At 64.4% G+C, this 16,771-nt stretch overlaps 8 protein-coding genes across 8 annotated transcripts; 6 read left to right on the top strand and 2 right to left on the bottom strand.

Moving 5' to 3' along the window:
* Positions 1-456: 456 nt before the first annotated feature.
* On the top strand, positions 457-2,613 carry AMSG_11959 (uncharacterized protein; the record flags this gene model as incomplete). Its single annotated transcript, XM_013901662.1, has 2 exons — positions 457-2,525; positions 2,595-2,613. 2 exons carry the CDS (start codon positions 457-459, stop codon positions 2,611-2,613), a joined length of 2,088 nt encoding a protein of 695 aa, XP_013757116.1.
* An 85-nt stretch (positions 2,614-2,698) lies between these two features.
* AMSG_11958 (uncharacterized protein) lies at positions 2,699-3,728 on the top strand (the record flags this gene model as incomplete). The annotated part of the gene is made up of 2 exons (XM_013901661.1): positions 2,699-2,804; positions 2,962-3,728. The coding sequence occupies exons 1-2, from the start codon at positions 2,717-2,719 to the stop codon at positions 3,726-3,728; spliced, it is 855 nt and encodes a 284-aa protein (XP_013757115.1). The 5' UTR covers positions 2,699-2,716.
* A 55-nt stretch (positions 3,729-3,783) lies between these two features.
* AMSG_06281 (uncharacterized protein) lies at positions 3,784-4,647 on the bottom strand (the record flags this gene model as incomplete). The annotated part of the gene is made up of 1 exon (XM_013901539.1): positions 3,784-4,647. The coding sequence occupies one exon, from the start codon at positions 4,645-4,647 to the stop codon at positions 3,784-3,786; it is 864 nt and encodes a 287-aa protein (XP_013756993.1).
* A 335-nt stretch (positions 4,648-4,982) lies between these two features.
* On the top strand, positions 4,983-6,256 carry AMSG_06280 (uncharacterized protein; the record flags this gene model as incomplete). The annotated part of the gene is made up of 2 exons (XM_013901538.1): positions 4,983-5,037; positions 5,097-6,256. The coding sequence occupies 2 exons, from the start codon at positions 4,983-4,985 to the stop codon at positions 6,254-6,256; spliced, it is 1,215 nt and encodes a 404-aa protein (XP_013756992.1).
* A 1,409-nt stretch (positions 6,257-7,665) lies between these two features.
* AMSG_06278 (uncharacterized protein) lies at positions 7,666-9,640 on the top strand. Its single transcript, XM_013901537.1, has 2 exons — positions 7,666-7,953; positions 8,077-9,640. Exon 2 carries the CDS (start codon positions 8,105-8,107, stop codon positions 9,593-9,595), a length of 1,491 nt encoding a protein of 496 aa, XP_013756991.1. The 5' UTR covers positions 7,666-7,953; positions 8,077-8,104; the 3' UTR covers positions 9,596-9,640.
* Positions 9,641-11,027: 1,387 nt separating this feature from the next.
* Positions 11,028-11,478, bottom strand: AMSG_06276 (uncharacterized protein; the record flags this gene model as incomplete). The annotated part of the gene is made up of 2 exons (XM_013901536.1): positions 11,028-11,255; positions 11,353-11,478. 2 exons carry the CDS (start codon positions 11,476-11,478, stop codon positions 11,028-11,030), a joined length of 354 nt encoding a protein of 117 aa, XP_013756990.1.
* A 505-nt stretch (positions 11,479-11,983) lies between these two features.
* AMSG_06275 (uncharacterized protein) lies at positions 11,984-13,396 on the top strand (the record flags this gene model as incomplete). Its single annotated transcript, XM_013901535.1, has 1 exon — positions 11,984-13,396. The coding sequence occupies one exon, from the start codon at positions 11,984-11,986 to the stop codon at positions 13,394-13,396; it is 1,413 nt and encodes a 470-aa protein (XP_013756989.1).
* Positions 13,397-13,468: 72 nt separating this feature from the next.
* AMSG_06274 (uncharacterized protein) lies at positions 13,469-15,534 on the top strand (the record flags this gene model as incomplete). Its single annotated transcript, XM_013901534.1, has 1 exon — positions 13,469-15,534. The coding sequence occupies one exon, from the start codon at positions 13,469-13,471 to the stop codon at positions 15,515-15,517; it is 2,049 nt and encodes a 682-aa protein (XP_013756988.1). The 3' UTR covers positions 15,518-15,534.
* Between the last annotated feature and the right edge of the window lie 1,237 nt (positions 15,535-16,771).

The raw sequence follows: 16,771 nt of genomic DNA, 5'->3' as shown, positions 1-16,771 counted from the left end.
AATCGCCAGTTGTGGCCATGCAGCTGGCGGCTGCCGACGCCGCAAACGCCACCGAAGCGGTCCGGGCCTGCGTCATCGCCGACGTCACCAGGCGGAAGTAGCGCAAGCGCAGCCAGCCCATGCCGACCAGCTGCCTACCGCAGCCTAGGAAGGGTAGGTAGCATGTGATCCGCAAGTGTAGAACCACATCGCCCAAACATACACACACATGAACGCACAAACATGCCAACACATCCTACCTTTGGCTGGCATCGGGTCGCCGCTCACACGAACCACCCGCCATGACGAGCTGATGACGTGCGCCGAGGCTTGCAGCCAGCCGAACAATGCCACGTGCCTAGGCGACCACGACCAGCACCTCCCCTGCAGACCCACCCCACCCCACGTAACGCCCACCCCACCACCACAACAACAACACACACACACACACACACACACACACTATCACACATACACATGTCTGGAGATGCAGGTGCACTGTCACGGTCTGCGTCGTCGGTGGGCCTGGGCGCAGTGTACGCGCCGCGGCCTCCGTCAACCGCCGCCCCGCCCGAGGTCCGCCTCGCCAATCTGGCGCCTGTAGGCGAGCTGAGGACACGGCTGGCATATCTTCGTCGCAGGATCGGCCGCAAGAGCATGTATCGCAGGCAGAGAATGCAGGTGCAGCAGGATCAGCGCTCGCCGCGGAGAAGCCGGGTGACACTCGCTGGCTGGCCGGAGCACGACGGCGGATGGGACTCGGGCGGCGAGGACGGCGGCGGTGGTGACGACGGCAGCAGCTCAGGATCGAGCGAGCTATCGCGGTGGGAGGCATCGCGCATTCTGGACGAGGCGGTGCGGACGAGCGAGCGGCGGATGCTGTCGGGCGGCGGTTCGCTGCACGACGTGCTCAAGCGGGCCGGCGCGGCGCCCGAGTCGCCCGAGGACTGGGCCGAGTTCTACAAGGAGGTCCGGCGGATTGCCAAGCGGCTGCTCGACGAGAAGCAGGCGGCGCTGCAGACGCAGATTTCGGCCGAGTACATGCCGCTGGCGCGCGAGGAGCTGGCGAGCGTGCGAAGAGCGGCCAAGCTGCCGCAGCAGTCCGCCATCCCGCTCATGCCGTGCCGGCTCGGGCACTACACCAAGCGCAACCTGACGCGTCGGGTCAAGCTCGACGTGGAGGCGCGGATGGAGGCCGAGTGGACGATGTCCAAGATGATTCCTGTTGCGCGGGCGCACTTGACCTCGGTTGTGGCCCACGTAGCGTCGCTGGTGGGCAATCCCGAGGCAAGGAGCCTGCGGCTGGCCAAGCTGCAGCTCTCGGCCGTCCCAAGCCAGGTGGCAGTCCTCCCGCAGCTCACGGCGCTCGACATGTCGGACAACTACGTGTCGAGCCTTCCGCTGGCGCTGACCCGGCTGACGAACTTGATGTCGCTGGACCTCTCGCGCAACGCTCTCCGCAACCTGCCGCACTTTGTGGGCGCCATGACCTCGCTGACCAACCTCGAGCTCTCTGGCAACCACGTAAGGGCGCTGCCCGACTCGATGACCGCGCTTCCCGCGCTGCACACGCTCGACCTCTCAAACAACAGCTTTGACGAGTACCCAGCCGTCCTCGCGTCGGCCATCTCGCTCGTCAATCTTAACGTGGCGCACAACGCGCTCACCCGGATTCCGGCAATGCTTGGCGCGCTCTCGCTCCTTGTGGTGCTGGATCTCTCGCACAACGCGCTGGTCACGCTTCCGAGCGAGGTCGGGCAGCTCGCGCAGCTCCAGGTCCTCCTCCTCTCGCACAACACGCTGCGGAGCCTGCCGCCGGCGCTGTGCTCGCTTCGGAGCCTACAGCGGCTCTCGGTCGACCACAACCAGCTCATGCACCTGCCGGCCGGCATCGGGCGGCTCCGCTCGCTCGCGCGGCTCGACGTCTCGCACAACTGGCTCACCACGCTCCCGCCTTCTGTCGGGTTCTGGCGCACGCTCGAGGCGTTCAACATCGACTACAACCTGTGGATCACCATGCCGTGGTCGGTCTTTGACCTCGTCGCCGCCACCCGCTCTATCTCGCTTGATCCCGAGTCGCGGTACTCGCTCGACAACTGGCTCGCCGACTTTTGCGAGCCGGCCAACGTGCCCGAGAATGCGCCGTCGATCCCGGTCTCGCTCTACACGCCTGCCGAGGTCCGGGTCATCCACGACGCCGTCGCCGCCGGCCACACCGTTCTCCAGCACATGCGCCCGCTCGGCTACAACGAGGTCCTCGAGCGCCGGATTGCGCTCTCGGGCCTCACCGGCTCCAGCTCGCGCAAGACAACCGTGCTCCCGGCCGCCGCCTCGCTCGCCGCCGCCACCCTCATGTCGCGCATGGGCAAGGCGCCCGTCTCGCTCGGCGTCCGCAAGGCCCGCCGCCGCCTCGACGCTCGATCGCGCTTCCTCGGCGTTGTCAACAACATCACCGCCAATGTCCGAAAGAAGCACTCGGGCCTCCGCCTCCTGCAGCGCCACATGACCCATCACAAGCCCAAGCCGCCGCCGCCGCCGCCGCCTGCGTCCGCCAGCAGTGCTGGTAAGGGTGACCGAGTTGATTACCAACCGGATGGCAGTAGAGATGATGGTAGCGGTGATGAAGATGTGTAAAACGGTGACGCGCACCTCAGCCGAGCTCCTACCGCCCAACGGTGTGGTGTGGCGGTCGTTGGGCGGTGGCTGTCACTCGACTCGACTGAGAGAGCGAGGCAAGATGAAGATCACCCGGCAGAAGCATGCCAAGCGAGTGCTCAAGTTCTACCACATCAACTTTGACCTCCATCCTCCGTTCAAGGTCCTGGGTATGTTGTGTGTGAGAGTGTGTGTGTGAGAGAGCGCAGGCGAGCCGTGGGCATGGGAGGTGGTCGACAGGATGGATGGATGGGGAGCGGGAGGCGCCGTGGGGAGAGGGATAGCGGGGCTGTGATACTCATGGAGAGGACTTGAGACGACACGCAGTGGATGGCAACTTTGTGTACGCTGCTGTTGAGCACAAGATCATGGTGGCAGAGTTGGTCTCGTCGCTTCTGGGCGATCCCAAGGTCAAGCTCTGTACCACCCGGTGCGTGCTGGCTGAGCTGGAGAAGCTCGGCTCGGCGTTCAAGCCGGCGCTCTCGGTCATCTCACAGTACAAGATCGTCAAGTGCGGGCATGAGAGCCCGGTTGTGGCTAGCGAGTGTCTCGGCTACCTTGCCGGCGAGTCGAACCCGATGGGCTTTCTCTTTGCTACCCAGGATCGGTCGCTCATGGCAGAGCTCCGCGAGATCCCAGGCTCGCCCATCCTGTACATCAACTTTAACCTCATTGCCATCGATCCGCCGTCGGACAAGTCGCTCAAGATGGCGCGCAAGATGGATCGCCGCAAGCTGCGGGTGCCGACCAATGAGGCCCGCCGGCTCGGAATCGGCGGCGGCGAGAAGAAGAAGAAGCGCAAGAAGACTAAGGGCCCCAACCCGCTCTCGGTCAAGAAGAAGAAGAAGTCCAAGGGCAAGTCTGGTGGGAGTGACGTCGAGCGGCCGGCCAAGCGGAGCAAGGGCCTCGATGGCGCCGCTGTTGCCACTGCCGCTGCCGGCAACAGCGCTGGCGATGAGGCCGAGCCTGTCGCTGCCGCCTCGGCTGCCGCTGTTGACAGCGAGGCCGCCGGCGAGGCCACCGGCGAGAAGCCCAAGCGCAAGCGCAAGCGCCGGCACAAGAAGAAGAAGAAGAGCGTCGAGCTCGGGCTGTAACATGCAGTGCGACAAAAATGTGTCATGTATTGGGGGACGGGAGGGGAGCGGATGGCTACATGATGAGAGCAAGGAGCGCGGCGGCGATGGTGGCAATGGCCAGCGCGGTCGAGTTGGGGCCGGTGAAGGAGGCAGCCGAGTTGAGCGAGTTGCCGTTCTCGTCCGTGGTCTCGAACCGGAGGCTGCCGGACGAGCGAGTCTCGATGGCGCGGGCGGTGGTGGCGACGCCCGAAGTCGAGCCCGAGGTTGAGCTCGAGGTCGAGGTCGAGGTCGAGGTCGAGGTCGAACCAGTGGTCGAGCCCGCCGACGACTCGGAGCCGATAAGGACCGAGACGATGGTCTTGCCGGCATTAGCGCGGAGCTGAGCCTGGGTGATGGTGGTGGCGGCGACCTCGGCGCCGGCCGAGGTCTCGGCGGAGATCTTGACATCGGCGGTGGTGTCGACGGCAACAGTGGAGAGGCCGAGGTAGGCGGCGGCATTGACCGAGGCGCCGACGCGCATCGAAAGCGTCGACGTGAGGTCGAGGCCCTGGTTGATCACCACCACGCTCGCCTTGTCGGCGCTCTTGGAGACCGAGGCGAGTGTCTGGAGCTCAAACGAGGTGGACGAGATGAGGCCCGAGGAGCGGACAGCAAAGACCCGCCGATCCGACCGGTCCGACGGCACCACGTAGCTCTTGGCCTGGATGAGCGCGCCATCGGAGGCCTTCTTCAGCTGCAGCTGCAGCGTCGCCGCCGCTGTGTACGAAAAAGCAACGCACTGGTTGGCGTTGACCGTACCAGTTGTTTCCGAGGTGACGACGCCGTTGGTGAGGACGACGGCTTCGCCCGAGATGTAGTTGCAGAACGTGAGCTCGTCGGCGGAAGCTGAGAGCGCAAGCAGCGCAAGGAGCGCCACGACGGTAAAGGTAGTGTTCATGGAGGTAATCGCTGCGAGGAAGAGACAATTGTGCCAAGGTGCGGGATAAGAGCTCTCATTAGCCGCATTGCTGATTTGCTCGCTGCGGGAGTCAACGCTAAAAAAATGGTGGTGTGGATGGTTTTCCTTCGAAATTGGCAGCCATGCGGAGCTTCGGGAACATCAGAGTGGGCGGGTGGCGGGAGACGGAATTTTTGAGCCATTTTCAGTCAGTCGCGCCGCGACAGACGCACGGCACCTGCGTGGTGAGGCGACCTGTGAGTAGGGCTGGGAGGACGAGGGGCGGTACAACGCTCTCATTAAGGTTGCTGGGGAAAGAGATGGCGGTGCGCAGAATGAATGGGGCGTCGCGGTCGCCTGGAGTGCTCTCGCCTGTGAATGGTGTGGCGCGTGGGGGCGGCTTGGCGCGCTGGCGGCGAGTGACGCGAGTGGCGCCAAGTCGACTCGAGCTGCGGCCACACCCGGGACGCCTGCCACGCCGGGCACGCAGTTCACCTCTGAGTTCCAGGAGTGGCTTCATCGGAAGACGGCCGAGCGGAAACAGTTGCTTGCTCGCGTCTCGCGCATCATCGAGGCCCGCAAAGCCAGCAGGAGCCCCGGTAGCGAGAGCGAGGACCGCGGGCGGATGCAAGGCGAGGTGAACGAGGCGGCGGTACGGGCGGCGGCCTCGATCTCACCGTCGTACCGACCGTACTACACGTCGATGGTGTCGTCGCGTGGCGGGACGCCTGGGCTGGACGCCAAGGAGAATATCAGCGTCGGGAGCGGCGTGGACGGGATGAGTCACAGAGGCTGCGAGCTCTCGCTCTCGCCGATCCGGGCGGCCGACGCCTCGCGTGGGACCGACGAGGTCTCGCTCGAGTCGTCTGAGGCCTCGTTCCGGCTCGCACGGCTGAGCAGGAGCGGCAGCGGGGCGTACCCGACCTCGGTCTCGCAGAGTTCGGTCTTTACCGAGCCTGTCGAGTCGTCAGTCCTGGTGTCGGCGAGCAAGGACATCCTGGTTGTCATCTCGCCCGAGTCGCGGGCAAAGACCCAGGCGCTGCGCGACGAGAACGAGGCGCTGCGGGCACGGGTGGCGGCGCTGGAGGCGCAGGTCGGCGCGGCGGCGTCGCCGGGCTCGGTCGATCGCTCGCGGACGGTGATCAAGAACTTGTCGGAGCAGGTGGCGGCGCTGGCGGCCGAGGCCGAGGAGCAGGCCGAGCTGGCGGCGCTGGCGCAGTCGCAGGTCGAGACGCTGACCAACGAGAAGCTCTCGCTCTTTGTCGAGGTCGCGCAGGGTCGTCAGGCAGTCCTCGTTGCCGAAGAGGAGAACGCGGCGCTGCAGGCACAGCTTGCTGCTGCGCTCCGCGACGCACAGACCGGCGACGCCACCGCTACTGCTACCGCTGCGGACGCCGCCGCCGACTCGGCCTCGGCCGCCCGCATCGCGGTACTCGAGGCCAAGTGCCGCGAGTACGAGGGCATGCTCCAGTGGCTCCGCGAGGTTGTGGCCCTCCTCCGCCAGCCGCAGTTTGACCAGTTTGTCATTGCGGACGCCCTCGAGTCGGTTGCTGACGTCTCGATGTCGCGTGACGACGACGACGACGGCGACGTGTCCGGGTATTTGTAAACTAGCATTGTGATGTGGCAAGGAACGCGTGGCTATGCGATGGCGCACCCGCCCTCACTGGCAGAGGGAGAGGGCGGCTGAGGGTGGAGCTCGGCCATTTGCGCGGCGGCACGGGTCGACGGCGGGCGGCGGGCGGCGATAAAGTCGCGCCAGACCCGCGGGAGCATGTCGAGCGGGTCCGGATGGGGCTCGTTTGCAACCCGGAACTCGAACGGGCCGTTGAGAAAGTTCTCGCGGTCGTCACGCCAAGAGAACAGCCCGGCGCCGGTCTCGGCCCGGAACGTGCCGAGCTCGACGACCTTGATGGTCCCATCGGGAAGGACCAGAAAGTCGATGACATACGAGTTGTGCGGAAGGGCTGGCGCTACAGTCGATTCAAAGAACTGTGTCACAGCGGCAGCGACATCATCCTGTGAGGCAACGAGGTGAGGAAAGTGGATGAACGAAAAGTACTGCGTCAGCGCGTTGAGCTTGTTGTTGTGGACAAAGCCACGGAGCTCGCCGCCAGGGGCCTCGAGCACCGCATCGTCCCACACCCGCAGCTGGATGGTGACGTCGAATGAGGCATCTCCAAAGGCGAGCATTCGGGTCAGATCTTCAAAGACCCGCGAGGAGAGCACCAGAAGCGCGACGACGTCAGTGCCGGTTCGGACCCGCAGAGCGCGGCCAGTAGCAATGACAAAGGCCTTGATCTCGTCGTTGACATCGGCCTCGTCGCCCTTTTCTGCATACAGTGCCTCGAGCGCCACCGCCACCTCGTCCTGCGTCGTCCCGTACTCGGGATGATAAACGACGACGTCTTTGGGCGACCGGGTGGAGAGCTTGACAAAGGCACCTGCCTCGGCAAAGGCGCCATGACCAAGGATACCATCGAGCGTGTCTGCGATCTTTGCGGCGTGCTCCTCGGCCTCTGTGCGAGACATGACCAGCGTGTCTTCCTTTGGCGGCGACCGCGAGCCGAGCCTGTACAGCACCTGCAGCGCCCGTGCCTGCTCGGCCGAGAGCGGCAGCGAGGTTGTGGGAAAGGTGACGTCCGGGAGGAGATGCATCCAGGTATCGAGGCCAAAGGCAGCTTGATACGCCACCCGTGCATACGCTGCATGCAAGTGGTCGGGAATGCCCTTGGCCGTCATGGCTTCGGGCGTCGGAATGAGCTCGCTGTGGAACGCCGTCTTGGCTGACATGTATTCACTATGTTGGCGGAGAGTGGCGTGTGCCCCCCCCCCCCCCCTCCTCCCAATTGGGGGGACAGGGGGGCATGGCATTGAAAGGAGCGTGGGGAGCAGAGGATAGCACAACGTGTGCGGCCGTGGTGATGGAAGGAGTTGTTGGCTGGGCTTGCGGGTGCGACACCTGCAACGAGAGCAAGTCCCACGGCCACACCCACACCCACACCCATAACCACACCTGACGCCAGCAAGGAGCAGGCAGGCGGTGACGAATGGCACGGACAAGAGGCCGGGGGCGGCCCACGGTGAACAAGAAGAAGAGGACACGGCTGTCAAATCCAAGGCGACGTAGGGCTGAGACCGTGTCGGCTCCGCCGCAGCCTGTCGGCCCCCTCCGGACTCGGTCTGGGCCTCGCACTCGCGGCCGACCAAGGCTCAAGCCGAAGCCTTTCTCAAAAACGTCGCCAGGCATGCCCCGCATGTCTGCGATGAGGTCATCGCGCTGCTTGGCGCATACCGCGCAGGAGTGTAGGTAGTAGATGCCGGGACATGGCGGCTCATGGCGGCGAGGCGCTGGTTGAGGGATGGGAGGGCGGGAGACTTACAGGGTAGGGTGTCTGTGGCCGGGAACGGGGTGGGGGTGGAAGATAGGGCCGACTGCAAGAGCGTGATCAACCAGATGAACGCGTTGATCGGGTTCGAGTCGCTGCTGATGGTCGAGTTTAAGGGATTTCTGGCGCCGGAGGACCGCAGAACACCTTTGCTTCTCAGGCACATGGAGCGGCTGCGGCTGCAGCTCAACTCGCAGGCCGAGGTGGATCGCAACCGCAGGCTTGCTGCGCAGTGGAAGGCTGGCCACGGTGGAGGGGTGGAGGGCAAGGGCAAGGAGGAGGCCGAGGCAGCACACAAAGGTGCAGAGTTGGCTGGCGTGACCAGCGGGTACTCGCGGGCCCAGCTGGCTCGGATCATGGATGCGCTGCGGGTGGCTACGCCGACCAAGGCACACGCCAAGACGGTTGACATTGTGCGCCAGGTTATGTCGCAGGAGATGTCGTGTGACGATGCTGTCGACGCCATCGAGGACGTGATAGGCAGTGGCGAGGCGGCTGCCGAGCTCAAGCGGTACCTGACCGGCGCGCTGCGGCCCGAGGAGGACCAAGCAGCGAGCAAGTTTACGGTGCCGAATGGCCAGCTGGTTGAAGCGATGCGGCGTGTGCTGCGGCTCGGGCCCGGTCGGGGCGATATGAGGCGGACTATGCCAATGGCAGCCGGGCTGCTGATGATGAGTGTGGTCGCCAACGCGCCTATTGCTGCCGACTTTGTGGACTCGTTTGAGGATGTGCTAAGCAAGAGCGAGCTCGCGGAACTGCACAGCCTCTGCAGACAGACTCCGTGGTGCATGCTCGAAGGTGGACTCGCTGTTGTGCGTGCGCCGATTGTGGATGTACCTAGCGCCGACTCTGAGGCGCAGATGCGGTGGCTGAGGGTGGCGGCGCAGTCGGCAACCGAGGCTAGCAACGTCATCAGAGTTGACTACATGCCATTTCGCGCCGACACGCCGCCAGACGCGTTGACCTCTCTTGCAGGTGCAGCCCTCGCGGCAGCTGGCCACATTCCGATGTATGCACTCCCTGTCGATGTCGTCGGTGACAACGAGGTGGTGGTGGTGCCCAGTTGCAGCTTCGGGAGGGTACGAGTGGTGACGGTTGTGGCGGCAACCCGGATGCTCTCAACCTGGGTCCGCGACGTGGTGCCAATGGAGGCTATCACGCCGATCGCAGTGCCGGAGGTTGCCCACGCAATTCCTGACAGCTATGTCGTCAACGTCGCGCACTTCTCTATCGTTGTTGGCAACAGTCGCCTCGAGGACTACCTGCTCGAGAGATCTGGTCCGGGTTTTATCTACCTGTACGGCACGACGGCAGTGACGGCCATTGTCGCGTCGCGGCACGGCATGCCGTGGCACGACCGCGGACTGTTTGGTGTCCTCGAGGCAGTGCTGGCGGTGCTCGGCCGCAACCCGGAGCGGGCGCCACCAAACAAGCTGATACTCGAGACTTTGTGCAGCAAGGCGAGCAAGTTTGACAAGGCCGTCTTTGCCCTCGAGTGGGGCCCAAACCAGGACAGCGTCAAGCTGGTGACTCGCTATCACCCGGCTCCGATCCAGTAGCGGCCGCTACCAGGAGCGGGACGTCCGACGATGACGACGACGCCACCGGCGAAGCCGGTGCTGACACGGTAACTGGAACATGAGCACCGTCGCCCTCGGCTGGCAGATACGAGTGGGCTTCGGAGAAGAGGTTACCAAACATAAACGGGTCGTTCTTGTCGACGGTGAGCGCGACAGCGGCAAGGCCGGCGAGGCGGAGCACGCCAACCAGATACATGTCCATGGGAATGGATGCGATGGCGAGGGCTGGGACAGCAAAGACGACGTCTGCCGCAAGGGCGAGGAGGCCGCCGGCCGCGGGCAGGCAGCGCATGCCGGCAGTCGAGGCCCATGGCGATGCGGATCCCTCGAGAATGCGCGCAACGGCGGCCCAACCGGCAGCGGCGGTGCCGAGGCCGTAGCAGACCAGCGCCGCGGCCAGCGCCACGTGCTCGGATGCCGATGACGTGTGCCCGTTCACACCGAGGCCGATGCCAAAGTAGACGGCAGCTATCGCCATCGGCGCCGCCGCCATCGGATGTGCAGTAAGAAGCTGCAGGCGCGACTCATCGCCGCGCTGCTCGGGTGCCGCCAGCGCGGCGGCAGCAGTCATGCCGGCCAGCCCGCGGCAAGCCAGGTAGACCTCGAACATCCACGGCCGGCGGATGAAGAAGATCGCAGCGACAGCCTCGGCCAAGAGCCACGCGACAAGCCCGGCGGGAAGGACAACGCCGTGTGGTGCCGCCCAGCGCTTGCGCGACCAGACGTGGAGGATGAGGGCGAGTGGGGCGAGCGGAGCAACAAAGGGGCCCGCGAGGCCATGGCCGCCGTGGGCGACAACAACGAGGAAGACAAGCGAGGAGAACGAGGCACAGACGAGAGAGACGGTCGAAGCGAGGAACCATTCCGGATGGAAGGTCGACGCGTCGCCGGCGGGTCGCATGAAGGGGGGGGGGGGGGCGAGCCGGAGAGGGAGAGCGGGTGAGGTGCCGTGGCACGTGACGAGTCGCACACGCACCTGGCATGGTCGGCTGACGAGCGCACGGGCAGAGTGCGCAGGTGGCTTGGGCGAGGAGGCGCTGGATGAGTTTAACAAGGGGCTCGGGCGCGCTGCAGCCGGGGAGAGCCCGGTTGGTGCAGCACGCCGTCAGGATGATGGCGATGCAGGGGCGAGCCGAGCATCACCACGTGGTTGACAAGCTCAAAGGGCGCAGAGTGTATGCGGGTACGCGTGCAGATACGGGCGCTGCGTGGAACATACGTAGTCTTGGAACTCAGTCTCCAGACGGCTACGGATGATGCAGTGCTCGCAGGATCGCGACAGAGAGGACGGCGCAGGCGAGATGTGTAGCGGCGGGCTGCAGTAAGGCCTAGCAAGATCGGAGCGGACCTTGTCAGCACATACTCCAGCTCGGCGAACACAGCCACTGCCGGCCTTCTCTGTCGCTTATCCTCAGCCGCCTGCAGTGACGCGGCCCGGGTCGTTGGCCTTGACGTCGGAGAGGCCACGGATGCCACGATGGCGCGGCTGGCCGCCAGGGCGACCACCACCCGAGCCACCGCCACCACCGCCACCACCGCCACCGCCACCGCCACCACCAAGCGACGAGCCTCCTCCCAGCGTGCCAATGGTCTTCCCGCGCTTGTGCGCCGGTGCATAGAGCGACTCACGTGCATCCATCTGTATCGGGGAGGGGGGGCGTGAGTGCTGACGTCCGAGCTGCGGGTCATTGGCGCAGTGTTCCGAACTGGGCAGGGACGACGGACAGGGTACGTACCGAGAAGAGGGTGGCTACGAGAAAGTAGGCAAAGTTGACAATGCCCCAGAAGAGGTCGGGGATGAGGGAGAGCCGCAGAAGCGGCTGCGAGCCCGTTTCCACCTGTCCGTTGCGGATGTAGGTCATCGTGCGCGAGAGAGGGGTTGGTTGAGCTCACGAACTCGCATCGATGGCCACAGAGGCAGGGAATGGGTCAGCAAGATCGGGACTCGAACGGAGGATGTGGTGACGGAGGTGGTACGCTAGGGAAGGTGAGGCGTAGGGTGGGGGTAGGCCTGGTAAGGGAGCGAGGATGGGCGCGGATGTGTGGTGGAATCAACAGGGGAAAACCAAGATCAGAAGATCGTGCTATAGCTGACATTACCAGAGATTGCAGCACGAGCTAGATGTGGTAAAAGGCTGGCTTGAGTGCCCGCTACGGATCTGGAGATAGAGTTGGCACTGATCAACACGGTACGTGTATTTGCTTGACTGGTGCTGGCTGTGGAGGTGCAGGGGTGGCTGAAGAAGAGCTGGCGTCCAAGCAGGTGTTTGGGCAAAAAAAGAAATATGCCCCGTCAGATTAAGAAGCGGAAGTTGGACACAATTCTCTTTGGAAGCAGCACACATCATGCTCTGCAGCAACTGTAACATGTTCCATGGCACGCCCGAGACGAACAACCTATGCTCAGGTTGCTTTCGGGCAGCCAATCCGTCGGGGGCGGTGGTGGCTGGTGCGCAAAAGGCCGAGCGGGCCACGCAGCTGTCTGCGTGGACCGCAGCTGTGAAGACGGCAATGGCGGGCGGGTCGGAAAGCGGTGTGCGTGCGGCACTGCAGAGCGAGGAGGTGGCGTGGATGGACGATGCCGAGCGGGAGCGGAGGCTCAAGCGGTTGGTGAGCGAGGCGGTGAGGAACGGCGAGGCAACGCAGCTGCGGGCGGCGCTCGAGGGCGGCATGCCGGCGACGCCGGGACTGATTGCCGCGGTCCGGCTGCGCAGCGCTCGGCCAGAGTCAATTCAGGCCGTCTTTGAGACGCTTCTGGAGCTTGTGCCTGGAGCTGGCGAGGCGCTGTCGATGGACGATGCGATTGAGGTGCTGTATCGGGGCGGCGACGTGTTTGCGGAAGAGCTCATCCTCAGCATGGTGACCGACGAGCGATTGGTCCACGTCAAACTCACGGACAAGTTCATCAAGGCGGCGCGGTACGCCAACTCGCGGACCAACGGCGGGCCGTTTGCCTCGATGACTGCATTCATCAAGAAGCTGGAGGAGATGAGGCGGGTGCAGCGGCGCGAAAAGGCGGCGGCGGCCAAGCGGGCGCGCGAGGCTGCGACCGCAGACGACGCCGAGCTCTCGCGCGCGACCAAGCGGGCCAGACACCTTGGGACCAAGGCTGGGGATGATGAAGCCGGCGCAAGCACGTCAGGCAGCACATGCACTGAGGTTGCGACGGTGCCGGGCATGGGCTCGGCGATGCCGCTGACGAACACCGGGCGCTTTGCTAGCCGCATCTACAGCTGCGGCCTCGTACTCGATCCGGCGACCGCGAGCCACGAGGGGCACGGAGATTGCAGCACCGACCCCAATCTCGAGCTGGCGACCAAGGTCACCAAGCAGCTCCAATCGTGGATGTTCCGGGCCGAGGGGGCACGGGCGTTTATTGTGCGGCCCGAGACGCTGGCTGAGGCCGGAGCCGACCTGGGCGCGGACGATCTGGGCCTCTCTGCGCTGCTTGGCGCGGATCTGGACATGTGCCAGCTTCACACGCTCAAGCTCAAAGACTCGCGGAAGACGTTCTTTCACAAGCGGCACTACTTTGACTATCGAATCGACAGCAAGCGGCTTGCCAAGACCAAGGCCGCGACGAATCTGATTAAGCGGCTGTGCGTGAAGAACTCGTGCGTCTTTGTCCAGTACGGCCACGAGGCGACGGCGACGTTTGACCCTGTGGTCTGGATTGTGGGCGTGGTCAAGGATCGCCAGGGTTCAGAGGTGAACGGCGGGCTCGCTTGCGTGGCGTGGGATGACGAGCATCAGGACCACTACCACCACGGATCGATGTAGCAGGCGGAGGCTGTGGCCAATGAACGCGACGAGACATTGCGCACTGCCGCTGCAGGCAGCACTCGACTCTATATGTCTGCGACGGGATCCGGATCTGGGTCCGGATCAGCACGTGGACGACAGCGCACTTATGCCGAGGCTGCGAGCGGCTCGCGTGCGCGATGCAAGTACTGGCCGGCGTGCACGCGCGGCGACGCATGTGCGTTTGTGCATCCGTCCGAGCCGTGCGAGCACAAGACACGCGACAGCTGCCCCGACGGGCAGTACTGCAGCAAGGTCCATACCGGAGAGGCCGGATACGGCACAGTGAGCAAGCCACGATGTCGATACTGGCCTCAGTGTAACCGTGGTGCGGCATGTCCGTTCCCGCACCCGAGGTCCAGGTGCCGCAACGGGACGGAGGACGCCTGTCCGTTTGGCTCCCAATGCCGGTTTCTCCACGATGGCGAGCCCGGGTACGACGATGACGGCAGCGGGCAGAGCGCCTCGGGGGCGGTCAATCTTGACCTTGTTCACGAGCTGCTGGCTGCGTTTGAGGCGAGAGCGGCCGGGGACGTGGCCGAGAGGCCGACGGCAGAGGTGGTGGCGGTCGTTCCGACGCTGCGTGTGGCCGGCGACGATGGGTCAGTCTCGGACAGCGACGGCGGCGGATCGGGCTGGGATGAGGGCGAGGAGGCACGGGTGATGCGAGTGGCCTCGTTTAACGTCCTGTGGATGAACGATCTGTTTAGCAGGGTACCCGAGTCGTCAAGCGGCGAGTACACGTTCCTGGCGCATAACGTGAAGCGCGGCATTGTGGACGTGCACCAGTTCTGCTGCACGCTGGCGGCGATGATCATCAAGATGGGTGCTGACGTGCTGTGTCTGCTCGAAGGGCCGGATCATGTATCCAAGATGGAGCTGTTTGTAGCGACGTACCTGTGCGGCAGGTACCGGGTGTTTGGCGGGCGCGACGGGTATGAGCAGCGGATCTTCTGGCTGGTGGCTGTGGGTGAGGGTGCCGTTGTGGCCGATGTGCGGCTGGCGAGCGACGAGGCGACCGAAAAGCTGAGCGACAAGTTCTACGTGGACATCTCGGGCGACATCCGACTCCAGGAGTTCCGGTTTGTTCGCATCCCGCTAGTTGTGGACGTCCAGCTTGCTGAGGCTGATGCTGGGCGCAGCGCCTGGATCCGGCTCGTCGGTGTGCATCTTAAGTCGAAGGCTGTGGCCAACGAGCTAGACCTGTGGAACGGAAGCGCGGAGGAGCGCCAAACGATGGTACGCAAGGCGGTTATCAATCGGCGCAAGATGATGGCCGAGGCTGTGCGGCTGCGGTCGTATCTGGACAGTGTGATCGACGGGGCAGGCGTCGACGGCGTCGTGGTGGCCGGCGACTTTAACGACGGCCCGGGTATGGACTACTTTCAGTCGCAGTACCTGACAGCGCCGGTCGCCGATATGATCATGGGCTCGTCTTTCTATCCCTCGCGGCAGTTTTTGCATGGCTTTCTCCACCTCGTCCCACCAGGCGACGCTTACACCATCACGCACAACGACGTCATTGACGACGTGGCGGGCCGCAAGCTCCTCCTTGATCACATTCTGCTCTCGCCGTCGGTGGCACCGAACGCAATCTCGGGCGGCATCTTTCACGAGCTGTTCTCGTTCTTTGGTCCGCGGCAGGAAGTGCGATCGCGGCCGTCGTTCGAGGTTGCCGCCGAGCCGCGGACACTCCTCAACCGGGTGCTCTCGGACCATCGTCCCGTATGGTGCGACCTCGACGTGGCCGGCCTGCTCACAACCAGTGAGCGGCGGCGCGGTGGGCAGTACGTGCCGCTTCCTGCGAGGTCGATCTACATCGACACCGGCAACGGGCTCTCGACCCGGCTGTGGGTGGCGCCACGGAGCAGCTCGCCCAGCGAGGCAAGTAGCGAGCGCAGCGCGCGCTGGGTTTGGCGAATCACTCATCGCGGACGCGGCAGCAATCGAGCCCGGCGGCGGGACCGTCGTGCAAATGGACGGCACGCACGCACAAGCAGCTCGGCCAGCAGCAGCGAGGGTAGTAGCGGCAGTGGTGGACACAGGCGGCGATCACGGAAGCGCGGGCGGCGATCGAGACGGCAAAGGTCTCGCCAGTAAATGAGATCGGGGGAAAGCTTGAGCTCGCGCATATGGTTGTGTCATGGTGCAGCTGCTGGAGATGCCATGGGTAGGTGGCCCTTAAACAGTTGGCACGACAACGGTGATTGTGTGGTGCGGCAGCTGTGCAGATGCGCTTTGCGCTGCTCGTTAGGTTTCTGGACCGATCCGGGCTGCTATGTTGTTTTTACTGAGACCGGGTGTGGCCTGTTTCCGGCGGTGCCGAGCATGACCTTGGCTGTGCTGAGCCTGACCAGGACCGATCGCGATGGCGACTGTGGCGGATCGTGAACCTTGGACACGCTCATGTACAATATGCACTAGCAGGCGCTGGCCTTTGGCGGCAGCAGTGCCATGGACGACGGTCGCCACATCTTCGCTGGAAACGTCTCGGGTGCGATGGTGGGAGATTCGAACGCCGCCGTCTGTGGGCTCACCCAGCGGTGCCTGAAGGTCGATCTGCTGGTGAGGCCCATGGCGCAGGGGGCATACAGCGTGGCCACAGTGCAGCGAGAAAAAGCGCCATGGAGCCAACAAGGCCATCAAGCGGCCAGCATCAAAGCAGCCATCGGTGACCAGCCGCTCTCAACATGGGTGAGATGTGGAACGTCTATCGTCCCCTCACAACGGCAAGCAGCGGCGTGGCCATGGTCAGCGCCGCCGCCATGACACATTTATCACAAACCTGGTCATCGCCGCCTCGGGCTTGGGCTCCCTCTTCTCCCGCAGCAGCAGCAGCAGCAGGCCCCCATGCCGGCGAGTGGCTGAGCAACGAGCGGCTGGCCGTGACTCGATCACTCGCTGCTCGCCTCGGGCTTGGCCACAGCAGCAGCGCTAGCTGTGGCAGCCACCACACTCATCCCACTCCAGCCATCTACACCCCCTCACCTCCATTCCCTGTGACCACACTAGCCACTCCCCCCTGTATAGCCAGCCGCAGGTTGTGCTGGGCTTGATATGGCTTGATCTGGCTTCGCTGAGGGTGGTCGAGCGGGCGAGCGAGCGAGCGGCGAGTTGCTGACCGTGAGCAGTCGACAGGAGACGACGACACGGGCATCAGGACACAAGATCGGGCGGCAGACCAGTGTAGTCTTATCTATCACCTCATCCCCTATCCCTTCTCTCCCACCCACCCTCCCTTTCCTTCGCTCTGACCAGCCCACTGGACTCGTGTGACCCGTCAGTTCTCTCGCCACCAGCTGGGTTGGTTGACAGGTGGGCTGGGGCAGGACGGGCAGGGCAGGGAGAAGGAGG

Source organism: Thecamonas trahens (genome assembly GCF_000142905.1).
Source record: "Thecamonas trahens ATCC 50062 unplaced genomic scaffold supercont1.28, whole genome shotgun sequence".
Classification (NCBI taxonomy): domain Eukaryota; order Apusomonadida; family Apusomonadidae; genus Thecamonas; species Thecamonas trahens.
The sequence above is the reverse complement of the archived record's forward strand: the minus strand, read 5'-3'. Positions and strand labels throughout refer to the sequence as shown.